The sequence below is a fragment of the Coenobita brevimanus genome, chromosome 74 (assembly GCF_032717465.1).
Source record: "Coenobita brevimanus isolate Jiangsu-jjx chromosome 74, ASM3271746v2, whole genome shotgun sequence".
Lineage (NCBI taxonomy): Eukaryota > Metazoa > Arthropoda > Malacostraca > Decapoda > Coenobitidae > Coenobita > Coenobita brevimanus.
Genome location: NC_137027.1, coordinates 34999528 through 35027494, shown reverse-complemented (window position 1 = coordinate 35027494; position 27967 = coordinate 34999528). Strand labels below are relative to the sequence as shown.

General features: G+C 41.3%; 1 protein-coding gene across 1 annotated transcript; it reads right to left on the bottom strand.

The window, feature by feature from the left end:
• Positions 1–600: 600 nt before the first annotated feature.
• LOC145407823 (synaptic vesicle glycoprotein 2B-like) lies at positions 601–27005 on the bottom strand. The gene is made up of 13 exons (XM_080278680.1): positions 26921–27005; positions 21141–21194; positions 18895–19056; positions 18269–18431; positions 17624–17745; positions 16941–17046; positions 14214–14346; positions 13239–13414; positions 11956–12034; positions 9472–9655; positions 4687–4846; positions 2442–2569; positions 601–656 (listed from the first exon to the last, which is right to left on the bottom strand). The coding sequence occupies exons 1-13, from the start codon at positions 27003–27005 to the stop codon at positions 601–603; spliced, it is 1608 nt and encodes a 535-aa protein (XP_080134806.1).
• Between the last annotated feature and the right edge of the window lie 962 nt (positions 27006–27967).

Below are 27967 nucleotides of genomic sequence, written 5' to 3'. Positions count from 1 at the left end.
TCACTCAGTAACTGAGCAAAAAGTGAGATAACCTAAACAGCTAAAACTAAGTCTACGCAGTAGGACTCTGGCAAAACCGAGTTAAATATGATTAAAATACTCATGTATAACAAATCTGTAAAAAATTGCTGTTGTAGAGAAACTTTACCGATAGTGAGTTTGTGGAGGCATGTGTTGAGTGTTTCCATGATGGGAATATTGCACAAGCTTCTAACTAGGACAGTGAAGGAGGCTCGGTTGGTGAGTGATCGTGTATGTACGAGTTTGTAGGTGTTTCTGATGGCACTTATAAAAGGATCCTAAATGTGCTGGTGTTGCTATTCCTTATTCTTCCATTGCTAGTATTTTCTTGAATACCACTCATATGAACGTCAGGCATTTGAAAATAAGTCACGCTTAGTCCACTGAGCTTCTGAAACAAGGTATATGCTATAGAAAACACAGGTCTTCAAAAGAGCCTCCTGTGTAATTATGATCCTTGAAAAAATAACTTGATATCCATGAAAAGTGATGATGAGGCTTGTAACTGGTGAGCCCTTCTCCACACGCCGTTGAACAATCAGGATGCTTCAGTACGTAGTTGCGGTTATGTTGGAAATATCATTGCAGTGCTACTCTGACTGTGTTGGGCAGGATCAGGCCACAAAAACCACCACCTGTTGGCAATGGTAATGGTAAAGATTTTGGATAATACAAAATGGGTCTCCTGTGTTGGCTATTGGAATTCATAAAGATTTAGTCTCTTTACATTTATTTGGCTATCGTCCAATCCATGACTGCTGTCATCTGAATTCCCAGAATTGCTTCGTAAACCAATCGCACCAATTCCTAATGGTGTCTACCCTCGCCACCTGCACTCGTCGGACTTCTTGCTCCCAGTGTATGCGTGCCAGCAACGCTGCATGATGCGTGAATTGTCCACGTCGGCACTCTGCCTATCGTACCCCTGCTACTCCTGTCACCACTTCTGCACCTCAACTGATACACCCTCATTCGTTCATTTCAACCCCTCCCCCTTCCCATGGACGACAGCAAGCTGCTCTCTCCCGTCTCCTCCCTTACTTCCCTCACTCCCTGCCCCATTCTTTCAGCCACCAGCTGCAGCCACTGCAACAACAGTATAGTCATTTGCACCATCTCAGCTCAGTCGTCCATCATTGCCTGCTTCACTGCCTCCATCGCATAGCTTCTCTCCTGTTTATACCATGTTTGTCACCTCCTTGCTTCTCCCTTCCTCCTCCTTCTTCCCATCTGAAATTGACTTAGCACTTAAACCTCGCATACAAGGAACCTAATGTTGCCATCCCCTCTCCCTCCTCCTCTACACCGCCTCCCGCCCTCTTCCATCCTGACCCTGCCAGCTTTTCGGCAAGTACACACACTGGATCACTTCCCTCTTCCCGCTTGCCACAGGTTAAGGACATGCAAACCTAATGGTTTGCAAATCACTCTTTCACCACAGCCACTGACCTTTACACCTCCCTAGTTGCTGGAGCCCACAAATTCTTTGATCATTATATGCTGCAGCTCAGCCATACAAGATCCTCTGAATAATTTAAGTGATAATGGTTCAGGTGAAATATGTAAACATACTCTTACGTATGACTTTACTATTACTTTATGCTTTCTCTCACTACAACACAGTTTTTCATGTTGGCAATATACACTGAAAATTACATGAAATTTACAAACTTATCACATAATTCTTCAAATATTTTAACTATATTCATGCATAATGTTTTATCACTATCCCCCAGTATTTGCATTATGTATATACCAATGCAGTAGAGTCAGCAGACATAAATCTTCCCTCTTTCACAGCTTCTCAGTCAATGGGAGTTGGGTCATCAGACATTACAACTTAAGAGGGCGAGCTATCCAGCTTACACCAGCTAGATTCAAACGAGTGTTGCAAAATCTGAAAAGTACGTATACGTGTCCCAGCACAAAGAGGTTAAATTTTTGTCCACCAGCAAGGGAAGAGGGATCAGCAGACCCATTACTGTCTGGGAACAACCCACACTTCTCTTTTGAAGGCTCAGTATCCCTCCTCGCACTGCTTCCTCTGTTGTTAACCCTATCCATGGCTTAAGAAACCTGCTGTATTAAAGAAAACCAGGAGTGTGCGGGCAAGAAAGATAATGGCCTGGTTGGCTATACCTAAATTTTTCCCTCATTACTCAGAAAATAAAGGTTAATATGTGAGAATAAGTGTATTACAAACAGTGTAAGTTGCATTTAACATCAGTTATAATTTCACAATGCCCCTGATTAGTACAAATTAGGCAAGGTTTTAGTACAAAAACAGCCAGTTTCATTCTTAAATACATGAGGGGCTTGTAGGCCTATTCACTTTACAAAATTACAGACAATATGCTGAATAAGAATTTTCTAACACAAATGACTCTGGTAGTATTATAGCACAAACTGTTGGCACTGACCTATGAGGACTGATGCCACCAGGGATATTGGAATGGCACAGTAGATGTCCACCAGGTAACCAAAAGAAATAACTCCAACTATGGCTCCTAATCGTCCAGTCAGGGAAATCACCGCTAGTGCCGTTGACCTTGAAATATAAACAGAAATTGGAATCTAAGTGCTTTAATCTGACATATTTTGTGCATGTGCAAGTTATGTATAATATTATGGTATATCAAGTCTAATACACAGACCATTCAGTCTTGGTCTGCGGGTATGTGATGGAGTAAATTTAGAAGAATGAGCCACATGGGACAGAAACTGATGAAAACAATCGTTGTTGGAATATGAAGCATATCTACATGGAATTAAATGTGATGACATATACACTAGGGTGATCCTCGAAATTCATTATGAATATTTCGAAAGTGCTTTGCGTTATTTGAGTTGTAGCCTACTCACTGAAATACTGACCTTTGCAAAATTCCATTAATTATCATTAACTTTTACCTCTGTCACATGGTTCTACATTACCCCGTATCAGCCGACTGAGACGTGGCTGAGCGTAATGTTGCATCATGACTCTTTTCAGTTTATCTTAGTATTCATAAAATTTTACTGAACCTTAGATTTAACTATCCATCTATATATTAAAAAAAAAAAAAAAACAGGGAAGTAAACATGGAAGTGAAAAAGTTACTACATGACAGTACTGTGATACCAACTCTAACGTATGGAAGTGAAGCTTGGACCTTGTTGGAGGGACACAAGTCAAGAGTGAGAGCAATGGAAATGAGTTATTTGAGAGGAACCTGTGGAGTCACATGGAGAGACAGACTAACGAATGAGGATGTGAAGGAGCATTGTGGTGTGGATGTGGATGTGATAGGAAGCGTTGGGAGAAACACACTGAGGTGGTTTGGCCATGTGGAGAGAATGGAGAGTGAGACACTGACGGGGAGAGTGTATGTAAGTGAGGTGGAGGGGGGGAGAGGGAGGGGGAGGCCAAGGATGAGATGGAGGGATGGAGTGGAGAGGTATAGGAGAGAGGGGGGTGTGAGCTGGGAGCAGTGCAGTAAAATGGCTGGTGACAGGGGCGACGTGGAGGCGATTTGTTTGTGGCCACCCCTTACGGGATTAAGGCGTCTGGCAATAGATAAATAGATAGATTCTAAATGTCTTGTAAATGTTTAACTTAATTGTATTTGCCGTCTTTTTCCTCCTTAAGAAAAGTTAGAGCATGGGAAGGAAATTAAGAAAAAGATATCGTCCAGAAAAATGACGCGCAACTCTGGAATTCAAGAGCACCTATAGACTGTGTAGAAAGCAGCTAAGACTGCAACAACGTACACGGAGAAAGGCCAGATGCAGAGTACAGGACCCTGTTTATTTCAACGCTTCGTCCACCAGAGCTTCTTCAGGAATAACATCAGTGGACAACACTCCACTCCTTAGGTAGTCCTCAGCCTGGTTGGTGACCTAAACTCAACAAGTAAACAGTCATACACTACCTGGTTAACATGGCTGTCTGCTCCTCAAGAGGTATGCCAATGGCTTCGCTAACATAAAAAATCCTTTATTTTGTCTGATATTACATACATTTGCAATGAAAGTGGACCCATAACATCCACGTTTCATGGTCCTGTCTACATATTTAATCATTTTAGAATTTTTCCAGTCGACATTATGGCCTGTGTCAAACCTATGTTTGACAGTCGCATTATTCATACTAAAACACTTCATGTCATATTTGTGTTCCATCACTTATTTCTCTAAACCTCGAAATATTTCTCCACCATATACTTGAATACATCCTGAACAAGGCACGCTGTAAATTCCTGCAGGGCGTACATCCTGTCTACTCTTTTTCGTTTTCAGTAAATTGCCCACTGTTACAGAACCGATTCTCATAACACTGCTACCAACCTTATTTAGCAGTGGGAATACATTACTAGTTACTAAGGTATTAGGTAACATGATTCTCTTTCAACATTTCTGTCTTCTCTCTTTTCTTGTATGGATATTTTCAGCCTTCTTCCTGGCCTTTATGATAAACCAGAGAGGGAATTCAGCTCAGTGAAAACATTAAAATTATTCTTAAATTGCTCCTGTAGATCTTCTCTCGAACATATCCTCGTCTCGAAGATAAAATCTAGTGACTCTGGCAAGATACAGACTTATCATGCAGTCAAGCACGGAGAACATCAATATATACAAACATATTTGTACAAAGTACACGATTACAGTCTTGTTCGAATTCCTTACCTAAGGTAAGTAGGGAAGAGTTCAGTGGCAAGAGTGTTTACAGCGGTGAAGGAGACTGAAGACACTGCACCAAACACACAAGCCACGATCAGGTTGGCCACTGATTTATTTACGAAGTAGAAAACAAATGCTGCCACTCCGGATGTCACCATAGTGAACACTGTAAACAACAGCCGCCGTTACTAAACACTTAACGACTTTGTACACACACACACACACACACACACACACACACACACACACACACGCAATGTACTGTATATATCCATCCATCCATCCATCATCCAATCCTGTGTTGCCCCATGAGGAATGTAGGAGCCCCAAGGCTAGGCAAGTTGGTCCTGACATTTAAGATGAGAGTGACCAGCCTCACTCATCCCTGAGTGGCATTACGTGAGCAATAAACCCCAACCACTCCTTGGACATAAACCTGCACTGGCTCAATCCGATTGGAGCGTCTTAATTACCCACTAAACCACCAGGTGCCATAATTTGGTTATATGGTTACCACCGAGCGTAGTAAATGGTTTCCTGGTGTACAGGAAACCATTTGACTTGTCACTCAGTGTAGAGTCACCCATAGGCAGAAGGAAGAGGAATGGATGAAGGAAAGAAAGACAGAAGAGGGAGTGTTAAGTCACCTGTAGGCAGAAGGAAGAGGAAAGAATGAAGGAAAGACAGAAGAAGGAAGGAATGCAGAGAGGAAAGTGCAGACACCCAAAGCAACAATACATCGAGTGAGTGGATGGTGATCGCCCCCACCTATATATATATATAGATAGATAGATAGATAGATAGATAGATAGATAGATATAGATAGATAGATATAGATAGATAGATAGATAGATATAGATATAGATATACATATAGATATAGATAGTTATATAGATATAGATAGATATATATATATATAGACATATATATATATATATATATATATATATATATATATATATGTATGTATGCAAGGAAGAAACCAAACTCCAGGAGCCCGCAAATTGTTCCCTACAAGAAAAAACAAAGGCATGATTACAGAGAGGCAGTTTCTAGATCCGTTCATTTCGAGATGCCTGGACACACTGCGCTTGAAAGAATGGAGATCATAAATACAGACAGAGGGAGACAGTTCATCTCCTTTCACGGATCCACCTGGTGAACAAGCCTACATATTTTCTATCCTTAATGACCTAGAGCAGCTTGTACAGCACCCTACCCGTATCCCTGACCGCCTAGGAGAGAGCTCCAACATTCATGACCTCTTCCTCAAAACTAATCCTTCTGCTTACTCTGTTAATCTTTTCTCTCCTTTGGGCTCCTCCGATCACAACCTTATTACCTTAACCTGTCCTATCACTCCGGTACAGCCTGTGGACCCTCCAGGGAAACGTCGTCTGTGGCATTTTGGAGCCGCGGACTGGGAGGCCCTCAGGCAGTACTTCTTTGATTTTCCCTGGAATGATTATTGCTTCCATGGCCGTGAGCCATCTGAGTGTGCCTTGCGCATTACGGAGGTTATTCTCTCGGGCATGGAAGCCTACATTCCTATCTCATATCCTTTGACTAAAGCAAGAAAGCCTTGGTTTAATCACGCTTGTTCTAATGCTGTCCGCAACAAGGAGAGGGTTTACAAAAGGTACCGGAACCAACCCACCCCTGAATCACATCATCTTTACGTTTCTGCCCGGAATCGTGCTAAGTCTGTTCTTCGCTCTGCTAAAAATAATTTCATCCATACTAAATGCTCTCAACTCTCCAACTCGAATGCTTCCCGCTCCTTCTGGCACCTTGCCAAAAACCTTTCTAACAACTTTACCTCATCATCCTTCCCTCCTCTTTTCTACTCTGATGGTTCTGTAGCTATATCTTCTACTGATAAAGCAGATCTCATCGCACAGACTTTCTCCTCCAATTCCACCTTAGACGATTCCGGTGCTGTTCCTCCATCACTTCCCCTCTCTGACTTCCTCATGGCTGACATTAAAATTTCTTCAGCTGATGTATTTTCTGCCATCACTGGTCTCAGTACTAACAAGGCATATGGGCCTGATGGGGTCCCTCCTGTTGTTCTCAAGAACTGTGCTTCTGTGCTTACACCCTGCCTAGGCAAACTCTTTCGTCTTTGTCTGTCAACTTGTACCTTTCCTTCTTGCTGGAAGTTTGCTGTCATTCAGCCAGTCCCAAAGAAGGGTGACCACTCCCAACCCTCCAACTATCGTCCAATTGCTTTAACGTCCTGTATTTCAAAAGTTTTTGAGTCAATTCTCAATAGAAAAATTTTAAGGCATCTTTCCTATCACAACCTTCTTTCCGATCGTCAGTACGGGTTCCGTCAGGGACGCTCCACTGGCGATCTTCTCACCTACCTTTCAGACTCCTGATCATCCTCCTTTCGGGACTTTGGGGAAAGCTTTGCCATTGCACTTGATATCTCAAAGGCTTTCTATCGAGTCTGACATAAATCTTTAATTTCCAAACTGCCCTCCTACGCTTTCTATCCTTCTATCTGTGCCTTCATTGCTAGCTTCCTTTCTGGTCGTTCTATAGCCACTGTTGTAGACGGCCATCGTTCTTCTCCTAGATCTATCAACAGTGGTGTTCCTCAGGGCTCTGTCCTATCACCAACTCTCTTCCTTTTATTCATCAATGATCTTCTAAGCTGTACATCTAACCCTATCCACTCATACGCTGATGACTCCACCCTTCACCTTTCCATTCGGTTCCCGCAACGCCCATCTCAACAGTTACTTCAGCAAACAAGGGATGAGGCTATGGCACACCTAATGTCTGACTTGGCTCGTATCTCTGACTGGGGTAAAAATAATATGGTTGTTTTTAATGCATCTGAGACTCAGTTCTAACACCTATCAACCCGACAAAATCTTCCACAGTTATACCCACTAATATTTAATAATATTCAGCTTAATCCTGCATCATCCTTGAACATGCTTGGGGTTTCATTTACTCGGGACTTATCTTGGAAAGATCATATTACATCTCCTGTAAAATCTGCTTCCAAGAGATTGGGTGTGCTAAGCCAACTCCGTTCTTTCTTTATCCCTGCACAATTGTTGACTCTATGCAGGGGTTTTATCCTCCCCTGTGTGGAGTACAACTCTCATGTGTGGGGAGGCTCCTCACATACAGCTCTTCTCAATAGGGTGGAGTCAAAGGCTTTTCGTCTCATTAACTCTCCTCCTCTTACTGACTCCCTTCAACCTCTGTCTCTTCGCCGCACTGTTGCATCTTTATCTCTTTTCTATCGCTACTTTAATGGTCACTGCTCCTCTGAAGTGTCTGCTTGCAATCCTCTACCTCTACAACGGGTGCGTAGCACCCGTTTGGCAGCAAACACTCATCCCTTTTCTGTCCAACTCTCTAATGCAAGAGTTAACCGTTACTCCCAGTCTTTCATTTATGCAACAGGTCAACTCTGGAACTGTCTCCCTCTGTCTGTATTTCCTGCTGCCTATGATCTCCAGTCTTTCAAACGCAGTGTGTCCACGCATCTCAAAATGATCGGATCTTGAATTTGGCTCTCTATTGTATTTTGTTTTTCTCTTGGAGGGATCTGTTACTGCGGGCTCATGGTCTTTGGTTCCTTCTTCCTCGCATAAAAAAAAAAAAAAAAATCCAGAGTTGACCTGTTGCATACATAAATGATTGGGAGTAGTGGTTCTCTTGCCTCAGAGAGATGGACAAATAAGGGACGGGAGTTGTTGCTGGACGGGTGCTACTCGCCCGCTGTAGTGGTGCAGGGGCGCAAGCAGACAGTTCAGAGGGGAAGTGGCCATTGAAGTAACGATAGAAAAGAGAGAAAAAAAATGCAATGCAACAGTGCGGCGAAAAGACTGAGGTTGAGGGAAGCCAGTTAAAGGGGGAGAGTTAATAAGTGGAAAAGCCTTTGACTCCACCCTGTTGAGAAGAGCTGCATGTGGGGAGCCTCCCCACACGCGAGAGTTGTACACGAAACGGGTGAATAAAACCTTCATATAAAGTCAACAACTGTGCAAGGGTAAAGAAGGCACGAGTCGGTTTTGCACACCTAATCTCTTGGGAGTATATTTTACAAGAGAGGTAATATGATCTTTCCAAGGTAAATCCTGAGAAAATGAAACCCCAAGTAGGTTGAAAGATGATGTATGATTGAGCTGCATATTGTACAAAATTAGAGGATACTCCTGGGGAAGACTGTGTCGGGATGATGGATTTCAGAGCTGAGATTCTGATGCATTAAAAACAACAAGATTACTTTTACCCCAATCAGAGATATGAGCCACACTTTTCCTCCAGTCACATGCAGGTGAAAGGGCGACCAAAATTTACAAGGGCTGCTATGAAGAACAATGGACATTTGGGTTAATTAATTTGAGAATGAATCACTGGACACGCTCTTCTTCGTTATACCAATTCTGTAAAGTCCTTTTCATTGTGTTTTCCTCATCCTGCCTTACCCAATAATCAGGGGCAAAAAAGTTTAGATGATGATGAAGATAGTGATGATGATGGATGGATGGATGGAATTAGTTAAAAGCGAAAAAGGATCTTGTTCCTTTCAGAGCAGTGGGCAAGTTCACGCTTACAACGATGACATCTCATTATCCTGTCTTTGTTGGGTATGATTTAGGAAACAGAGACGAAATAGGGAGGTAAAAGTGGTTTTCATCAAAGTACCTGGCTAAAATCCATCACAGATCCAGTCACTCACCATTCAGGCCTATGAAATTCTCAGGTCAGTTTCAATATCTGAGGTGCTAAATAAGAGCAAAACAATAAATGGCAACGAACCTAAGAAGAACCTTGCCCCCAGTTTGTCCATGCAGAAGATGGTCCACAGTCTGGCGGGAAGGTGTGTAGCGGCAAAAATCAGAATGTTGTAAAGTGTCTTTATGTCGACAGGAGACTCTCCGGTGTCGCAGTGAGATACTTCTGTCTTATTGCCATAGTATTCTTGCAACTCACACACTCTTATCTAACCAAAGGAAAGAATGCACATCGGGATCAACATATGATAATTAGGTATAAAAAGAAAAAATAAACTTCATACACCTTCCCAGTGGAAGCAAGACTATTTTGGATGATGGAATTACCTCGGCTGAGGACTAAAGATTTTCAGGTTAATATCTTGTCTAGTGCACGAAGACTGGAGAAGCTGATCCGTTACATCAGTCTGCTGAACACCTCAGTAACTTGTAAAACCAGACCATATCAGATTTCAGATTACTACTTCTAATCAAGAACGAAAAATCAAGCAACAAGAAAAGAAAAATATTAAAATTTACGGTATCAAATAGGATTGTAATTAATTGAGTGTTTTTTTTTTTTAATTCTCGACTCCATCTCATAGATAACGCCAACCAAACTCAATACACCTTCACTGACATGCTGTTATTCATCATTTCATATCTATGACTAGAGTAGTGTTGGCCCATTTACTGAAAACCAAGTTAATGAAATGCAGCTTGATCAAGTGTATCTCCTTACTTCACAGAGAGTAAGAAGATGCTCTGTATTATAGTGTGTTGGATAAAGCTGATCACAAGGCACATATCACAGTTTGGTGTTCATGAAATAAATGCTAAGTATGTCAAATATGTCAACAACATTTTGAACAGAAAAAAAAAATGTTTATTAGTCTGCTTTTGTTGTTAACGTTATATATTTATTGCATCAAAGTACAGTACGATGTCACTCTGTCATTTCTATCGCTATTAGAAATTCATCTCCTGTGGTGAAACTCTGGTTACTAGAGCCACAGTCTAGCAATTCTAAATTCATGAGATTTTTTCGGAATCCGGAAGAAAAGAACTATTAAACTGTCTGAATTCAGAGCCATGGGGACTTAATACATTCATCAGAGCCTTCCCAGTCAGTGACAGTATCCACTCTGAAGCCGCCCCACTATTCCACAATTAATAAGAGTTTTGTGTAGATTATTCTTTCACCTTGAGATAAATCATCATAGTAGAAGCATACCCTGCAATAACAGACATGACGCCCGAAATGTGCTTCAGTCTCACTAGTACCGTATCATACATTTATCAATCGGAGTAGTCTCGTCAACAGAAAATGCTAAAAGGGCAGTAATCGCTGTAGTAAACTCTTAGAGATTAACATTACTGTTACAGCCAGGTCTGTAATATATGTAACTGTTTTTACTGATCTCGTCACAGTCAGGTCGCCTCACGTCAGAGGGCGCAACTATGCTGGCCCCAACCCCCCATTACCCCAACACTAATGACAACAAAGATCTCCGAGATGCTTAGAACGTTCCAAGCCCGCATCTGAAGTACAGTAGCTTCCGAAGTACAGTACCTTAGAACGTTCCAAACCCGCATATGAAGTACAGTACCTTCCGAAGCTCAAACGCATGAGTTGAACTTCGGGCTTCCATTTCTGGCAAAGGAGCTAGAGGTATCCCACGAAGTGTTTGAAACAGCCATTTCACTGCAGTTGCCTTTCTTAACAAGGTGAAAACTAACCATGGGTTTCTAGTTTTATCTGTGCCCTGCCCTAGCAGTGTTCTTGCCTCACGCAAATCTTGGTTACACATTGATTATATTTCGGTCCTCCATTTTTATCGTCCTTTAAAATAATTATTGTTACCCTCCTTCACAACTGTCAGCATTACGTTACAGTCTGTACTGTTTACCCTTAAAATGTGCTAATGCCTATTTAAAAAAAAAAATGGTAAACCAGTACTCATTGGAAAGCGTATCTAGAAGCACATTAAGAAAAAGTTTATTGCTCAGAGCAAAAGCAATGTTGTCTGGAAGACTTCATGGACAAAACAGAAAAAAATAATAATTCAGGGGACAATAAAAATACCTATATTATGTAGCCTGATAATTTTTTGGTAGAGCACTCAAATTAAGGGTGACAGTAGTGCCTCCAGCGTATTGTTTCGAACCGTCAGAAGTGAGTGAAGATCTTCTGTCATGCAAAATACTACTTAGGGAGTAAGTTTGATTCTTACACTTACATCAAACGAGCTAAAGCAACCTAATACGACCTCCAACGGAATATGTGGAACTGGTTGTTCTAACGATTTAGCCACAAACACAGCTGGCAAGATTAACAGGTGCAGATGACGTTAAACCTACTGTGAAAAGAAAAAAAAAGTGAAGGGAGAGCCTATTAATAAAAGACAGTGGAAAATGTACGTAGGAACGTTAGGGATGAAGTCTAACTGTGAATTAAATAAACAGCTGAATATTTTGAGAGGGAAACCAATGCTGAAAGAAGAACAGGAAATCTTAGTGCTCATCTTACCTTAGCATCGGGGTGGTCATTATAGTACAGTATCAGCCGATTAAACAGCTCTGGGAACCACATCATCAGACCGTACACACTGTAACATACAGTAATTATCAAATGTTGTACCATCCCTCCACTCCTGTGTAGCTTTGTCACATAATATAACCAACTGTGAGACTATCATAAAAAAAAATATATATATATACTTTGCACTCAAACACATCACTGGAAAGGCATACTGACCATAAGCTTTTGCGTGTGGAAGAAGTATGTTGAAACTGAGCAGTAATATTGTGTGTGTGTGTGTGTGTGCGTGTGTGTGTGTGTACTGTCATATCTATCCTACAGGCGTAGTATGAACAGTTCAGCCAGATAAAACAGAGTTGATGGCTTATGCTTTAGTTTTTTCACTGGTGGGCAAGTTAGATGCAGTCCATTACACTGAACACTCAGCGGGTAAATTTTCTGCTGATGGTCGTGTTTCTCCTCGGTTGGAACTAAGATTGTGACGAGAATGAAGATGGCGACTCTCCTTCTTCCTAATTCTAGATCCTCTGCTGTTTTTCAATTTGTGTAAGGATCACTGCATGATTTAACTTTTCCCGCTTAGAAAAGTTAATAGTTAGATATAACATTTCTTTTGACAGACACGAATTAGGTACGTATTTAGCGAGTAAGAAGTGCACTTGAGAATTGAAGTGTGGTATTAGATATGTCTGGGTCAAAGTGGTCAGTCGATCATGGAAGTATCGAAGCACCTTTCGCGTGAAACAATCTGACACCACGATCGATGGTTACTGCAAAATGCCTGTTGGCTCTTCCACAGTAGTATCCCAGCTTCATATATCATTTACTATACTGTACTTGTTTTCACCTGAGGGAACTAGGTCACTCTCACAACTTGAATACTTAGTCATGGATGCAAGAAATCTGATGAGTCTGTTATGAGGTACGAATGAGTCACCCTGGTTACTAGCCAGATTTATCCTCCGATCTGACTACAGTTGGCCATGAACTGAGCTGAAAGAGAATGGTGATTTCAAAGAAAGGAGAAACTGACAGGATGCGTTCCATCTTAGACATAAGAGTCAAAGAATTTATCATAGTACATTTAGGGGATAAGTTAACAGCACGGCTTTCCATCCACCTTGGGAGTATCGCCCTTTTTGACTGGTGTTACGTTCTACTCCCCAGTTAAATAATGAAATAATAAAATGATATATAAATGTCAGTCTCACATTAACCCCTTAAAGTCCTCGACATAAAATTCAGTATCAATACCTCCATCTACAACGTACCCAAACATCAGGGCGATGCTGATGACGTTCATAATGATGGTGAGACGAGCGAGGGAGTGGCTAAAGAGGCCCTTCGTCTGCTGCCAGGTTGACGTGAAGACTGAGGAGAATGTTTCCCAGCAGTTCTCGTTGATGTTCACTTGTGTTTTCAAAACAGTATTGTTGACTGATTTAACCTTGGAGGAGTAACAGGGAAGAAAATCAGCAAAATATAAAGAAGCTCACCAAAATGACGTAATCACACATGTTTGTAAATTTTATCAGATATCCAAAAACTGACCTAAACAGTTACAGAGCACTACTGTAGGTCATTTTACCCTCATATAGAGAAAACATGACTTTGAGAAATAAATATTTTCTATGAGATCAAAGAGAAAACAGTTATGAGAAGCTGAATGAAAAAACATTAAAACATAATGTACAGTACAGTGCTGAAAGATGACGTACACCACAAGGAAACGCAGCGTCCTTAAAATCAGTTTCCTCCTAAGATGGTATGCCTTCTGTATGTTAATCAGTCAGTGGCTGTTATTAACCAGTCACCGCCCCGGAGGGGCTCGGGGACAAGTACTAACAGCCACTGACTGAGAGAGAGAGAGAGAGAGAGAGAGAGAGAGAGAGAGAGAGAGAGACGATTTTAGCTTAGAAAAGACTTTCTGAAGTCTGTCTATAGCCAGTTGTTTTCATCCCGGAGGGGAAGGCCACAAACAAAGCTCCTCCACGTCACCTAGCTTTCCTTCGTCAGGTTGCCCTTCCTCCAACTCACATTCATTTTCAGTACTGCACCACTCCACCACAATACTGTCTGGTTTTTGCACGAATATATTAATTCCGTCATCGTAGTAAAGGGGCTGACCAATTCAGTTCGATGACGCCATTCGTAGTGTTACTGCTATCACAAGACTTACCTGGGACATGTAGTAAACGGTAGGATATTACGAAAATATGATTGTATACAGTACCATAAAAACATACCGGATATGTCAGAGGAGAGTTGTTGGTGTTCAGTGTATACATCCTTTTAAGAGTAGCCAATGCCTTTTCTTGTTGACCTTTCAGTAGTAAGAACATCGGGGATTCTGGAAGCCAAATCATCAGAATGGCAGTACTGTAAGAGATGCACAGTATTACCTTAAAATTAGTGCATGACGGTGGGCAGATATAAACAAAATCACCATATCTCATATTTTATAGGCAACAGATTGCTTGATACAGGAAGATAAAGGACACCTTTGATAGCTGCACCCAAACCTGCACTAATGTGGAAGACGAGGAGGGGTGAACCGCAGAAGTCACAACCACTATAAACTCTGGTCCGGGTAAAGACCTACTACTGTGCAAAGCTTCTTGTGCTTACGTAATAACTATGGCGTTGTCTCCCCTAAAGGTATTCCTTCCCCTAAGGGTGGTCATTGGGGGGTCTCACCTGCTTAAAACGTGATCGGAGTAAACTCCTACTGATATGCAAAAAAATCGTGTCTCTAAGTTAAAAACTATGGCTGTGCATAATCACTTTGCAGGAACCCCTGGGAGCCACCACCTCCCTCGTGAGGGGTGCCTTCTCGTGGTTCTACTTTTCCCAAAATATGGCCGGGTGAACACCTATCAGAATGCAAAATATTTATGTTCTGTGGCTAAAAACTTTGGTCGTGCAGAACTTTTTCCGAGATCACCTGGGGACAACCCCTTTGTGGGAAGGGGCGCTTCGGGGTACCACTAGGCTTATAACCTGGCGCGAATGATGCCCAAACATTGTGCAAAAATTCGTTTTCCCTGGTATAAAACAGCCGTCATTAATGAACCACTCCTACCCCCATGGCTCAACTGTATTTTAAAAGCAAAGTCCTCCCTGTTAGAGAACATCTTGCCATGAAAGGCACACAGTTTTACGTGGCAGCCTGCGCTAACACACAACACCCCTGTCGTTATCTACAGAACCAGAAAGCACAACTGGGTACGTAAGATTTAGGGTCTAGTTGCCCCGCCATTGTATACCGGCCAATCATTTAGTCAGTCACAGGAGTTAGTGTACAGACTTCAAGATGTGGTTCTGGAGGTCATTTGAAGACATTAAATAGTTCTATGATCATAAGCTGGATTCGTAATGGTTCTGGAGTAAACATATGTAAAAAATGGAAATGGGACAAAATTCACTTTTCACTTTCCTGTTTCCATCCCTTATATTATGGATAAGATATTCTTTGGACTGAAAATCATAGTATATTTATTTATTCATGACTGTTTAGCTTATTTTCAGGGAAAAATGAAGCAATGCAAAGTACAGAGGTTGGTAACATGGGGTGAATTTTGAATATTTCTCCCATTATCCCCGTTCAAATTTTTGAATAACGTTTACTCTATAACCTTTGCGAGTCCGACAAATCTACATTATAATGATCCAGTATCTGTATGTTTGTTTGTTACCGTTACAAAGCAAAAAGGCACAACGTAGAGCCCTCTGTCAGAGCAAAGTGTCGTTAAAATGCTCTAACATGAAGAATAAAATAATTTCCAGTCCAACCAGGCCATCACCTCCCAAGTTATAACTCATTTGTGACCTTTTGACATCGAGCGGAGGCCGCCAAGGGCGGTCTTTAAGCGAGTGTTCATAAAATGTGAATGTCTTGAATGGCCTATGGATCCACCTCCTGGGACGTCAGCTCCTGAGACACCCTGTACAAATCTATCTACTTATCTGTCTGTAGATCGATCGATCGATCTATACGTCTATCTGGATAGTTAGATAGATAGACAGACAGACTGACAGATAGATGTTCCAATCCTTTTTTGACCCATTAGGAGAGTAGGGGCCTGGGTTAAGCTGGCCAGTCCCGACATTTAAGGGGAGGATGGCCAGCCTCACTCGTCCCTGAAAGGCAATTTATGAGCAATAAATTTCAAACACTCTTCGAATATAAATCCTTACAGGTTTAGTCCGATTGGAGCGCCTTACCCCACTAAACCACCAGGCATCATATGGTTATGTAGCAGGAAATCATCTGGATTGTCAGCCATTATAAAGTCACTTGAAGGCAGCACTACATCGAACAAGGAAACACTTACAGTGTGCATACCTCCGTCAATGCCATTGCCATTATAAAGGATCCGGACCCGGATCCGTGAAGATATTGTGTGGAAGAAATAGGATCCGAATCCGCCCCAAAATACAATCAATTGTTCCTTGCCCCATGGCCCACTCTTCCGCAAAATTCATTTATATTCATCAAGAACTTTTGGATAACCCGCTCCGACGAAGCTGGAGGAGGTAATTAGTGGATGGCGGGCGTCCCACTATATCATATCAATGAAAAAATTAATATAATTAAATAACAAATATAGATAAGTATAGATACACAAACACACACACACACACACACACACACACACACACACACACACACACGCATATATATATATATATATATATATATATATATATATATATATATGACATTTTTTTCTTTATACATGAAAATGCGCCACCACTACTCCAAAGTCGTAGAATACCTTCTACCAAGTACATCTGTTTTCGTTGCTCTTCACTGCTGCTACAGGTAAACTTGGTGAAATGGTCTAAGATAATCTTTTAAGGTACGGTAGTGTTAATGCTGATAATCGTATTCATTCTACACTGTACACTGTGTATATCATACACAGTCTGTGTGGGTTCATTATCTTTCCTTAAACGAAACAGACACTTACATGAGGGCTGGGAGAGCACAGACGGTGAGGAATATCCGCCAAGAGTTGTAGGAAAAACTGGCATTCACAAACCCAGTATCATATGGAATGGTCACCAACGCAAATGCTGGAAATTCAAACAATAATAATACACGTGGTAATCCAGAGAACAAAGTAAATTGCACCTGTCGGGACATGGAAATTCTTCTACCAAACACAGTCATACTGCAACCTGACCCAATGAAACTGAGAAACTATGTATAATCAGTATTATTCACAACACTAACTCGACTGGCTGTTAAATGAGGCACATGTACATGTCAACTGTGAAAAAAAAAAATCTTTGACAGTTCAACAAAACTACGTAATTACAGTAGTGAGGTAGTACATCACTACAACGATCTACAGTTACTGAAGTATACTGAGCTGTTTTGCATTAATCTTTCGACAAAAAACTACATTAGCTAACCAGCTTATCTGAAGACATTAGAATGCGCTAACCAGCCCTCCTCCACCCCACTGCATAGTAACTTAAAAAAATAAATAAATAAATAAATAAAAATCGTCCTTCACCATCCACTTGCCTTATTAAATTCTCCAAACCAGTGTTTTCACAGTCAGCTGCCTGAAATCACTACATCCCTTACTCAGGCTACCTTCATTCAACCTCCCAAATTAATAAGATCCCACTAACCGCTACGTACCTGCCCCAAGAATTTTGCCAACCATCCAGAAACTGCCAGCGAAACTCATGGCTCCCCCTCGCCGATGAGATGGCTGGAACTCACTGAGGTATGCGCACGCCACAGGGATGGTGCCTCCGACACTACACACAGGGAGTGATGAGATGACTCAGACAGGTGAGCTAATGGAAGATCTCAGGTGATGATGAGATTATAGGACATGCATCTAGTGAAGTAGAAATTTTTGTTTCTTTTCTAATTCCTGTCCCAGCCGGTTATATGTAAGTTAGCTTAGCTTTGGCAGGCCTAGTATTAGCACACTGGATCGCTTCTGGCTGGCAGGCCATGAGAGAGAAGGAATGTATGTTCCAGCTTACCATCATAATATTATCTTATGAAGAAATACAGCTGGCATTGGTTCTCCAGGTGAGGCTACTGAGTTTGTCTGTCATGGTTACGAATGACAAACATCAAATACTGAACTATAGATCTGTAAGTTCCTATGACTCAAATGTGAATCTGCGTGAAACTCGGTAATTTCACAATGTATAGTTCAACAGTCGTCGGGCACGATATCAAAAGAGGCAGAAGGAGACACGACAGTGAGTGAGTAGGTGGCTGGCGATTGAATCTAGTACAACAGAAAATCGAAGGAATTCCACTCACCCAAATCCACATATTAAGCGAAAAGCAAGAAGTAATCCATAAGACTGGACGAAGGATGACGCCACCCCAGCCAGTCCATTGATCAGCAGCGTTATGATCACTATTGGACGACGGCCGTAGATGTCACCCAGGCAGCCCCATATAAACGACCCGAAAAGCATACCTGGAATACGTAACCATTACCGTCACAAGTTCATGAAGTCCTCCTTATTACAGTGAGTCGCATATATACCCCTCCACCATACATGCAGCACAATATTATTAATTTCTGAGCACACATACCAACTTTCCCTCAAACACACACACACACACACACACACACACACACACACACACACACACACACACACACACACACACACACACACACACACACACACACACACACACCACAATGCAATTTTCAAAATGAATCCAATTCACTGATCACAGAACACCATATCGTACACACCGATGAAGCTAAAATTGAAAATAAATGCAAGAGCACAGTGTCTACTACAGTAGTGGATGATACATCGCCTGATAAATTTGTTAATTTTACAGAAGAAAGCATGGACATATGTTAGACGTTATGTGAATGAATTTTACCTAGTGACTAAAGAAGAATATTCCATGTATATCCCTACCAATAAGGCCCACTGAAGAAAGCCATCCCTTGTCTTCTGAAGTCATATGAAGGTCACACTCTGCTGCCGGCATCAGGATGGCTATACACGCGATCTCGAGGGAATCACTGGCGTTTGATAAACCCATTACGGTGGCCAGAATGTAATGAAACATACCGTACCCTATTCAGAGAGGAAAAAGAAGAGTGTGAGAAATGGAGATCGCTGTACTACTGAATGGTGTGACATTTCGCCACCAAAGGTACAAACTATCATTACAGATTATCAGACTGTACCCAACCTGCAGAGACTGAAAGAGTAGGTGGCATTTCTTTTAGTGTAGTACCATCAGATATTTGACCTGGCAATTCGTCACAGGGGTTCAGTGGTCGACTCACACACAGTCATACTAACCACTACTCTGCATGCCTTACTGAGAAAAGATGTATACCTTGAAAACAAAATAGCGATAATACCAGGAATGGGGGGATGATATACGGTTCACAGTCTGGATATAGATATTTTTCGAAAGCAAACTTATAATTCTGTATCACGTCAGAATGTCCTGTTTTCAGAATACCAGTTTCATCCTCTGTCACTAAACCACATCCACCTCCTATCCCACATAAAATCCTATGATCAGTAGTTATTTTTTTCACCAACAAACAGCAAAACATTTTGAGCTGATGTAAAATACATACAGTAATCATCTCATTATATCAACTCTCGTCAATATTTTAACTCAATTTCTCATATTCCTATGGGAGGCTGAGACTCACTTTAAGGCTGCTGATATCTCTTTCGGGATATAAAGAAAAATAAATTCCAGATATTTTCTCCGCCCTCCCCGCCGCGTCTCAGAATATATAGGGCTTCTGGGTTATGGGGTCACTTCTTCCTTAGGTCGTGGTCATAAAAGGAGACTCCAGCTTCCCACTCTCACCCATTTAGTTGATCTTTATGACACACTGGGAGTATTTCACATGGGCAGTATTCTTCCCCTCCACAAACTGGGCATTTAAGCATTTGTACTGTTTGTATCACTGAATGGGGGTGAAACGGGGAAAGAAGGGCCAAAAATCTAACAGAATTTCCTATTGTGTGTGTGTGTGTGTGTGTGTGTGTGTGTGTGTGTGTGTGTGTGTGTGTGTGTGTAATTCACCGGGTCGGTCAGGATCACTTGATGGTCGTGATCGTCAGCTTTTACCCTCCTGGAAGGGAGCTGAGAGCTCATATAGTCCGATCTAAGGCCAAGGCTGTGACCTTCTCACACGCACACACCCGTCCCCTTGCTCAAGGGGACAGTAACCACCCATTTTGTTAGTGAAACTTTTCGCAACCTGAGTGAGGCGCGAACTCCCGTCCACCAGTTGGCAAGCGAGAACGTTACCACTACACCAGCGAGCGGTGTGTGTGTGTGTGTGTGTGTGTGTGTGTGTGTGTGTGTGTGTGTGTGTGTGTGTGTGTGTGTGTGTCAAAGATACAGTTATAAACAAACTCACTCTCTCTCTCTCTCTCTCTCTCTCTCTCTCTCTCTCTCTCTCTCTCTCTCACACACACACACACACACACACACACACACACACACACACACACACACACATTTTTGCGGGCAAGCACTATTATATATAAGTTATTACGTACCTAACTCATTACTGTAAATAATAATAATAAAAAAAATACAACGTTCATCCTTAGCCTCATATCAAGCATTGAAATTCATCTTTTTAGGGGGAAGAGCTCCACTTAATTGAAAAAAAACGGGAAAATTGGAGGAGAGTTTACCGAGCTCCAGCAGAATCACAGCCATGCTATAGTGTACTTACTTATTATCTCAATCATGGACTATAGGAATTATTAACCATTTGTTCACTGTTGTTATACTCATCATTGCAGCCCTGGTATACGGTGTTCTCTTACCATTTACACCCCTGATATACAGTGCCCACTCATCTTTACATCCCTGCTATACAATGCTCACTCACCATAACAGTCCTTCCATATGTTTTACACTCGCCATTACAGTCCTTCTATATGTTTCTCATTGCGACCCTGTTACACGGTAATCAGTCACTATCACAACTCTGCTACACGGTATTCTCTTGCATGAGCCCCTGATGTATGGGACTCACTATTACAGCCCTGTTATATGATGTCCTCTCAGCATTACATCATAGCTATACAGTGCTCATGATAACAGCCTTGATAAATGATGCTCAATCAACATGTACTCACCGTTACAGTCCTGATATATGATTTTCACTCACCCGTGGCACAGAGGGCGTCGTCGTAGTCCACACCTTCACCTCCATGTGTCCCGCCTGGCCACAAGAAACAAACAATTAGACGTCTTATTTTGCCTCTGAAGGGGGTCAGAACGACAGACATTACTGATGCTGAATATTAGTGATGGCAAGAGATAAGGGAAAATAAAATCCTCCTGAAGGTAGACAATTTATGGCTTCATCACTGTAAGAGGTCTCTCCCAACTTGAATATATTAGTGTGATGGTACTACGTAACACCTAAAAAGTTATTAAGATTCATAAAGCTTTCTGTTTGTCTATTTACTACCAGAAACCTTAATCCAGTAAAGGGTGGTCTCAGACAGATCGCCTCCATCTAGCCCTATTCTCTGCCCTTTGGCTTCTCTCCCTCCAACTCACACCCCCCTCCCCCTCTCTTATATATCTCTACTACATCACCCCGTCTCATCCTTACTCACCTCCTCCTCCTCCTCCTCCCCCTCTCCACCTCACTCACTTGAACTTCTTTAGTAGTCTCTTATTCTCCGTCTTCTCCACATGGTCAAACCATCTGAAAGTATTTCTTTTAACACTTCCAGTCACATCTACATAAACACCTCAACCTTCCTTCCTCATTTGTCTGTCTGTCTCTCCATGCAACTCCACATGCTCCTCTTAATCAGACTCATTTACTTTATACAATCCCATGAGTAGGATGACGTCATTATTATGGCTTCCCTACCGTTCAGGAACATTCCGCTTTGGGATGACCATTTGCAGTGAATGGATCAAAACTAATATCCATTCATCCGCTCAGTGTTATGTTATATTTTTGTTTCTCTTCAGCGAGACGGCATTTTGAAAAATCCTAGGGGAATTTTCTCATACAGAAGTGGTTAATTTCACATGCATGCTAGTAACAGAATATGGACACACTTAATGTGCCATCTGTCACTCTAATTCCCTCTGAAATAATACACAGCCATAATTAATTTTTTATGTGTCAGTCTAATATAACCACAATCGATACATCTGTAACAGTTTATTATATGTCAGTCAGATTAATTTTGAATATAAGGAAACTGTATTTATAGAGAAGCTTGCGTTACAGCACCATGAATGGACATTAAAGCAACAGAGCTGTCATGCAAACTTACCTTTCAATAAATAAATTGGGAAGGGTGCTCAGAATGCACAGTAATGCTGCACCTACTATTTGATCATACTGTATTCCATTACCTCTACTGAACATGAGTCTGCACCAAAGTCAAAATACTTAATTCCACACTCACGCCACATCTATGTACTGATTTTGATACAGATAAGGCATTCCCGAAATGCTTTTCGCACACTGAATTTAATTTTGATGAGTATAGTTGACCTGATCGATCAGCCTGAAAGACGAATAATTTCTTCCCAGACCCACGCATAATATATGAACCAATTTCGATCGAAGTTAGACAAGGCTTTCATGAGACTGCTAACATGCCAATATACAATCCTTTCTCGTATCCTTTAACAACAGCATAAACATCAAATGGTTTAACCACTCTTGTTCTAACGTCCACAGCAAGTAGGTGGGTTTTAGAGGGTATTAGCGCCAATCTACCGCTGAATCATGTACTCTTCACGTTTGTTCCTGAAACTGCGTCATACCAGTTTTTCGTCTTGCTAAAAATAACTTCATTCGTTCCATATGTACTGAACTGAGTCAAAGTCTTGTCACTCCATCTGGCCCTTTGTCACGAAGCCCTTCTAATGACTTTATTTTTTACTTTTTTATTTTTAATTCCGCCCAGATGGCTTTGCAGCTATTTCTTCTAGTACAAGGCAGATTGTTGTAACTCTCATCAATTTGTAATCTAGACAAACTCGGTACCATCACTCCATCTCCTCACCTTTCCCATGCTGTTATTGAGATATCTCCCCAGAAATGAATGAATGAAAAATTATCGTGGTATAGATCTGTTCTGTGTTGTAGGAAATGTATGTACAAGATTTATTATAAGGCAAGGAATAAATCAGAAGGGCCAACGAGTGACGAACAAGGTGGCTTTAGGAGTGATGGGGATGTGTGGATCAAAATCATATGAGACAGACAGTACAGACAGTGAATAAAGCTTGTGAAAAGAAATGTAAGGTAATTGAGGCATTATGAATCTCGAAAAAGCGTGGTAAAAAACGGAACAAGGAAAGCTTTGTGTGCGTATGGTGTGGAAGGAAAGCTGTTAAATGCTGGTAAGAAAGGTTATGATGGTAGTGAAGAGTGAGTAAGAGCAGGTATTGACCTAACATTAGTGTTGGAGTGAAACATGGATCTGTGATGTCTCCACTGCGGTTCAGTATAAATAATGATATGAATGTGATGACATTTAAAAAGTCGAGTTTTGGCGAGAGGGATGGATATGGTAATGAATGGTAAAGAGTTTGGTATCTCAAATCTGAAGTAACTGAAGCAGATGGTGTTGTGTTGCTTTACAGTAATGAGTAAGGGCTTTGTAGATTGATGCAAAGGCTAGTGCATGTCTGTGAGCGTCGTGTTTAAAAGTAAATACATATAAGAACAAGGAAATGTTCATTTAATGGTAGGTGAATCACAGTGTAAGGTGAAGGTGAAAGATGAGAAATATAAGTTGGGGAGGGTGTATACTGCCTGGTCACCTTCCACCTTTTCTGTATTTCTACTCTGTCATATGCCCTCTCCAGATCGATAAAGGCAGCACCTTCTTTCCCCATCTCTAAACACATTTGCATTAAATAACTCTTGAAGGAATATGTGGTCTACGTATCTTACTCCTTTCTTGAAATCCCCATTTTCTTCAAATAATTTCTTGGTTATCTTCCTACCTCCATTGGCAAATATCCTACCATACAGTATATCCGACAAGACAAACACCTTTAAGACTACAATACGAGTACACTGGTCTTTCCGTTTTCCTTTGTGCAGGAGGTCTGATTTCAACTCCTCTGGACCTCTACCTTCCACCTTGGAAAAATCCGGACATCTTCCATATCCGTGAATTCTCTGTTTATCCCTCTGTCTTACTGCAACATTTCGTTACATACACCATCAAGTCTTGGTTCTTTACCCCAGTTTGACTTTCTTTTATGCCTCATACACTTCCATCGTACTGGTTACTTCCTCCCTTCTTGCCTCTTACTTCTCTTGGCCATTCCCCAACAATTCATACTTACACTGCTTTAGTTTCCCATATTAAACAGCTTCCTATATGCTGTCTCCATCTGATCATTATTTGTCTCTTCTCCGCCAGCATTCTGTCATTGCTAACTTTCACTCCTATACTACTTACCATACCACTCGATCTTACTTCTTTAACCTCCTTCCAAAAAGTTTCTTACAATCTCTTCATTATACTCTCTCTCTCTCTCTCTCTCTCTCTCTCTCTCTCTCTCTCTCTCTCTCCTCTTCTCAACAGATGTCTCCTTTCTTGTCTTCAAGTCCTTCATGTCTCTGCTGCCCCATCGATTCATTGTTTTTTTCTTTCTTTCTTTTCCACAGCTCGTTTCGCCTATGTTACCCACTATTCAGTTCCTTTCGCCTCACTACTTCTTTCCTTCATCCCACACGCTACCTCACACGCCGCACAGATATCTTTTGTAATTATATCTTCCACCTTCTACATCTGTTCCAAATCAATACAGATCAGCATAATTATGGTGAGTGTTTAGCACACCTGTTTTTAATCGATGGTTTGATAGTCATCGTACTGACTCTAGCTGTTATATAATTTGAAGTGTTTTGGTATGGAAAGTTATGGCTGTGAGGTGGAGTCAGGATTCTGAGGCCTTAAATGGTGCGTGGATGAGAGTGTAGCCCACTTAACTGGCCATGATTAATTCTCCCTCTGACAGTTTTTCTTTTTTCTTTACTTTTCAAGCTCTCTGGACCTTAAGTCTCCCCACCTTGTGTGGCAAAAAAGGTTGGGGATGACGATGATGGTCATTATGGAAAATTCCTGCCAGTGATTTATCCATCGCCGGGAGGGATTTGCTACTTTACACTGTGGGACACAAAGTGGCTGCAGTTACACATCACACCAGCTAACCACAGACCACAAATATTTGTAAAATAAATACTGTACCCATTGCTACATACAGTAATATGACTAAATAATTTTCCTTAGTGTTAAGTCTAACAAGAATACGCTAAAAATACATAAAAGTCGGGCAGGCTGTTCAAAGATTTTTCATGACAATCAAGGAGAGACTGGGAATGGGAAGGAGTATTATTTTTTATAATAACCTCAAGAATATGCGACAGCCCTTAAGTCACAACACATCCAATGAATGTGTCCTCTGTGTTCCAACTTGTAGATCGGAAACGTGGATTATAACAAAGGCCATGGAACGTAAACTTAGGAGTTAGAAAAAGAAAGGATTATGTTAAGTGCCGAATGGAGAGATAAAACAGAGCTTCTTGGATAAGGGAACACACGAATGTAGAGGATTAAAAATGCATGAATGAATGTGCGGAGGTCACGATATTCGTAGGACTGTAATAGATGGAGAAACAGGATAAGTAAGAAGCAATCCAGAGATAGAGTGAGAGGATGAGACGAAGCAAAAAACTGGGCAGCTACATTCGGAGATTTGCAGGAATTGTATATACCAGGATAACAGCCAACTGGTCAGAGAGAAAACCAAGAGAGGTCCCTGTCTTGTAGCGGACTGATTTAAGCTGTTGATTATGATGATTTATGGACGATATGATATGATGTATGATATATGATATGATATGATGTATGATATATGATATGATATATGATATGGCTTGATATGGTATTTATATGATATATGACATGTTATATATGTGATACGATATAGGTATGATGATGATGATGATGATGGTGATGATGATTTAATGTACTGTATAATAACGTACGGCTTAAGAAATTCCTAAGGACACAATCGGTGTCCATGGAATTATTATCTCCTTATTGGTGTAAGATGTTTATGTGTCTTCTAACCGTCGAGGTTCCCAGGTAACGGGTGTTAGCAGCCTTGGTTGTCTACCAGCAGCCTGCTGCTTCAGCCACCTCTACATAGTGAGCACGCACTGCCATGAATCGTGTTGCGAACCAGGACCCAGCCAACGATCAGAGGGTTGCCCCCAGGTCTAAAGAGATGTAACATCACTCCTGCCTCTGTCAACCTCAGGTCACATGGCAGCGCAGACACACACAGCCAGGTTCTGCACGTTACTAACCCTGCCAGTATTACTTGCAACGACGACTCAACTGGGCAGCATACACACACCTAGTCCGGCCATGCCTGTTACTGTTATAACTTTCATTACCTTCCAATATGACTCAGCTGGACTCTCCTCGTCGTCATTGCTAGTCTTGCTTGTACCACTTTTGACCAGACAGACACACCTATGCTCGAGCGTGTAGCTTGCCTATGAACGCCTTCATTATGCAAGGTAATGATTATGAAACATCTGTGGAGCAGCTGTGCGTTTCTGAGAATTCCTTAATGAGAACAGACTTAACATTCCAAGCTGATGAATTAGTGTGTCTAATGTCACGTTGACATTTAATTGCCGTCGGCGAACTCGGTAGTGCCCATTCGCAGTGGTATTTTATGGTATTAGTTAAGATGCCCGACTACAGATAAAGGGATTGTTTTTATAACTGATGAAATAAACATTTAAATATGACTATTTTACCCTTGGAAATAGCTAAACTGATGTCCGTCTGAGTAATGTTAAATCTCAGTAGATCAACACGTGTGTGTGTGTGTGTGTGTGTGTGTGTGTGTGTGTGTGTGTGTGTTACTTACCGTTGTCCTTCACGTGGGAGTCGTGGTCCTCAGACACATGGTTTACGGCGCTTCTGCTCTCTTTGTCACAGCTTCCGTAACTCATGTCGTATGTGAGTTAGGTCCGTCCACTGGCCTTTGTCTCTTACGATGCATAAACCACAGATCCTACTGCAGATCAACAAAAACAAGCACGATTGTTTCTATGAACTTTGACTTATATTTTCACCTGACGTCTACTGATTACCTCGTCTAAATGAGTGAATTGTGGAAGTGAGATTAAATTTCCATATAATGCTCAGTGGTCAACACACATAGCTACTGTGCTTCATTGGGTTAGTACACTTTAATGGGATGGGACCTAAACACTGCTCACATGGAACCACTCAAGGACGAGCAGTATTGGTCACTCTCGCACTAAATGTCGGGACTGAGTAGCCTAAATCCTGGCCCAAACGTTCCTGATGAGGCAAAAAACTGAATGACAGAAAAACAGAATTTGACTCGAGGTTTATTGTTCATGTAACGTTCAGCGGTCACTTATTTTATAAAATTTGTTTAACTCTGCAAAGCTCGGATTTCACTCGCGATAATTAAGCTGATTCGAATGTGTGTTCCACTGCGTTTTTGATCTTTAAATTTTTAAACAAAAAAACTCAAGTTCAAAACACATTTTAGAAACTGAAATGAAAAATTTGTAGTTTTTCTTGAACCTTAATAAGTGAGCCGACAATGACCACTTCTTTGAAACTGGAATATTTGGACTCACCTCGATAGATTACTTTATTTTCCAGTTAGTACTAATGACTCACGTGGCTGCACAATATATTTTCGGGGACTATTCACCAGCTTTCACCAGCCAATACATCAATGAATACGGGTGTGATGAAAATGAGCTGTTACCGTTTGGTGGGGAAGTGAAATTCATACTGGCCAGTCTCTAGCCACAGCGCTAAGATCGATACAACCTAGACATTACGAAACCTTAAATTGCTATACTCAAACACTTGCAGCTGTGCAGAAAGCGATACCATACAACCCAGATTTTACTTATGTTTTCGAGTTCTT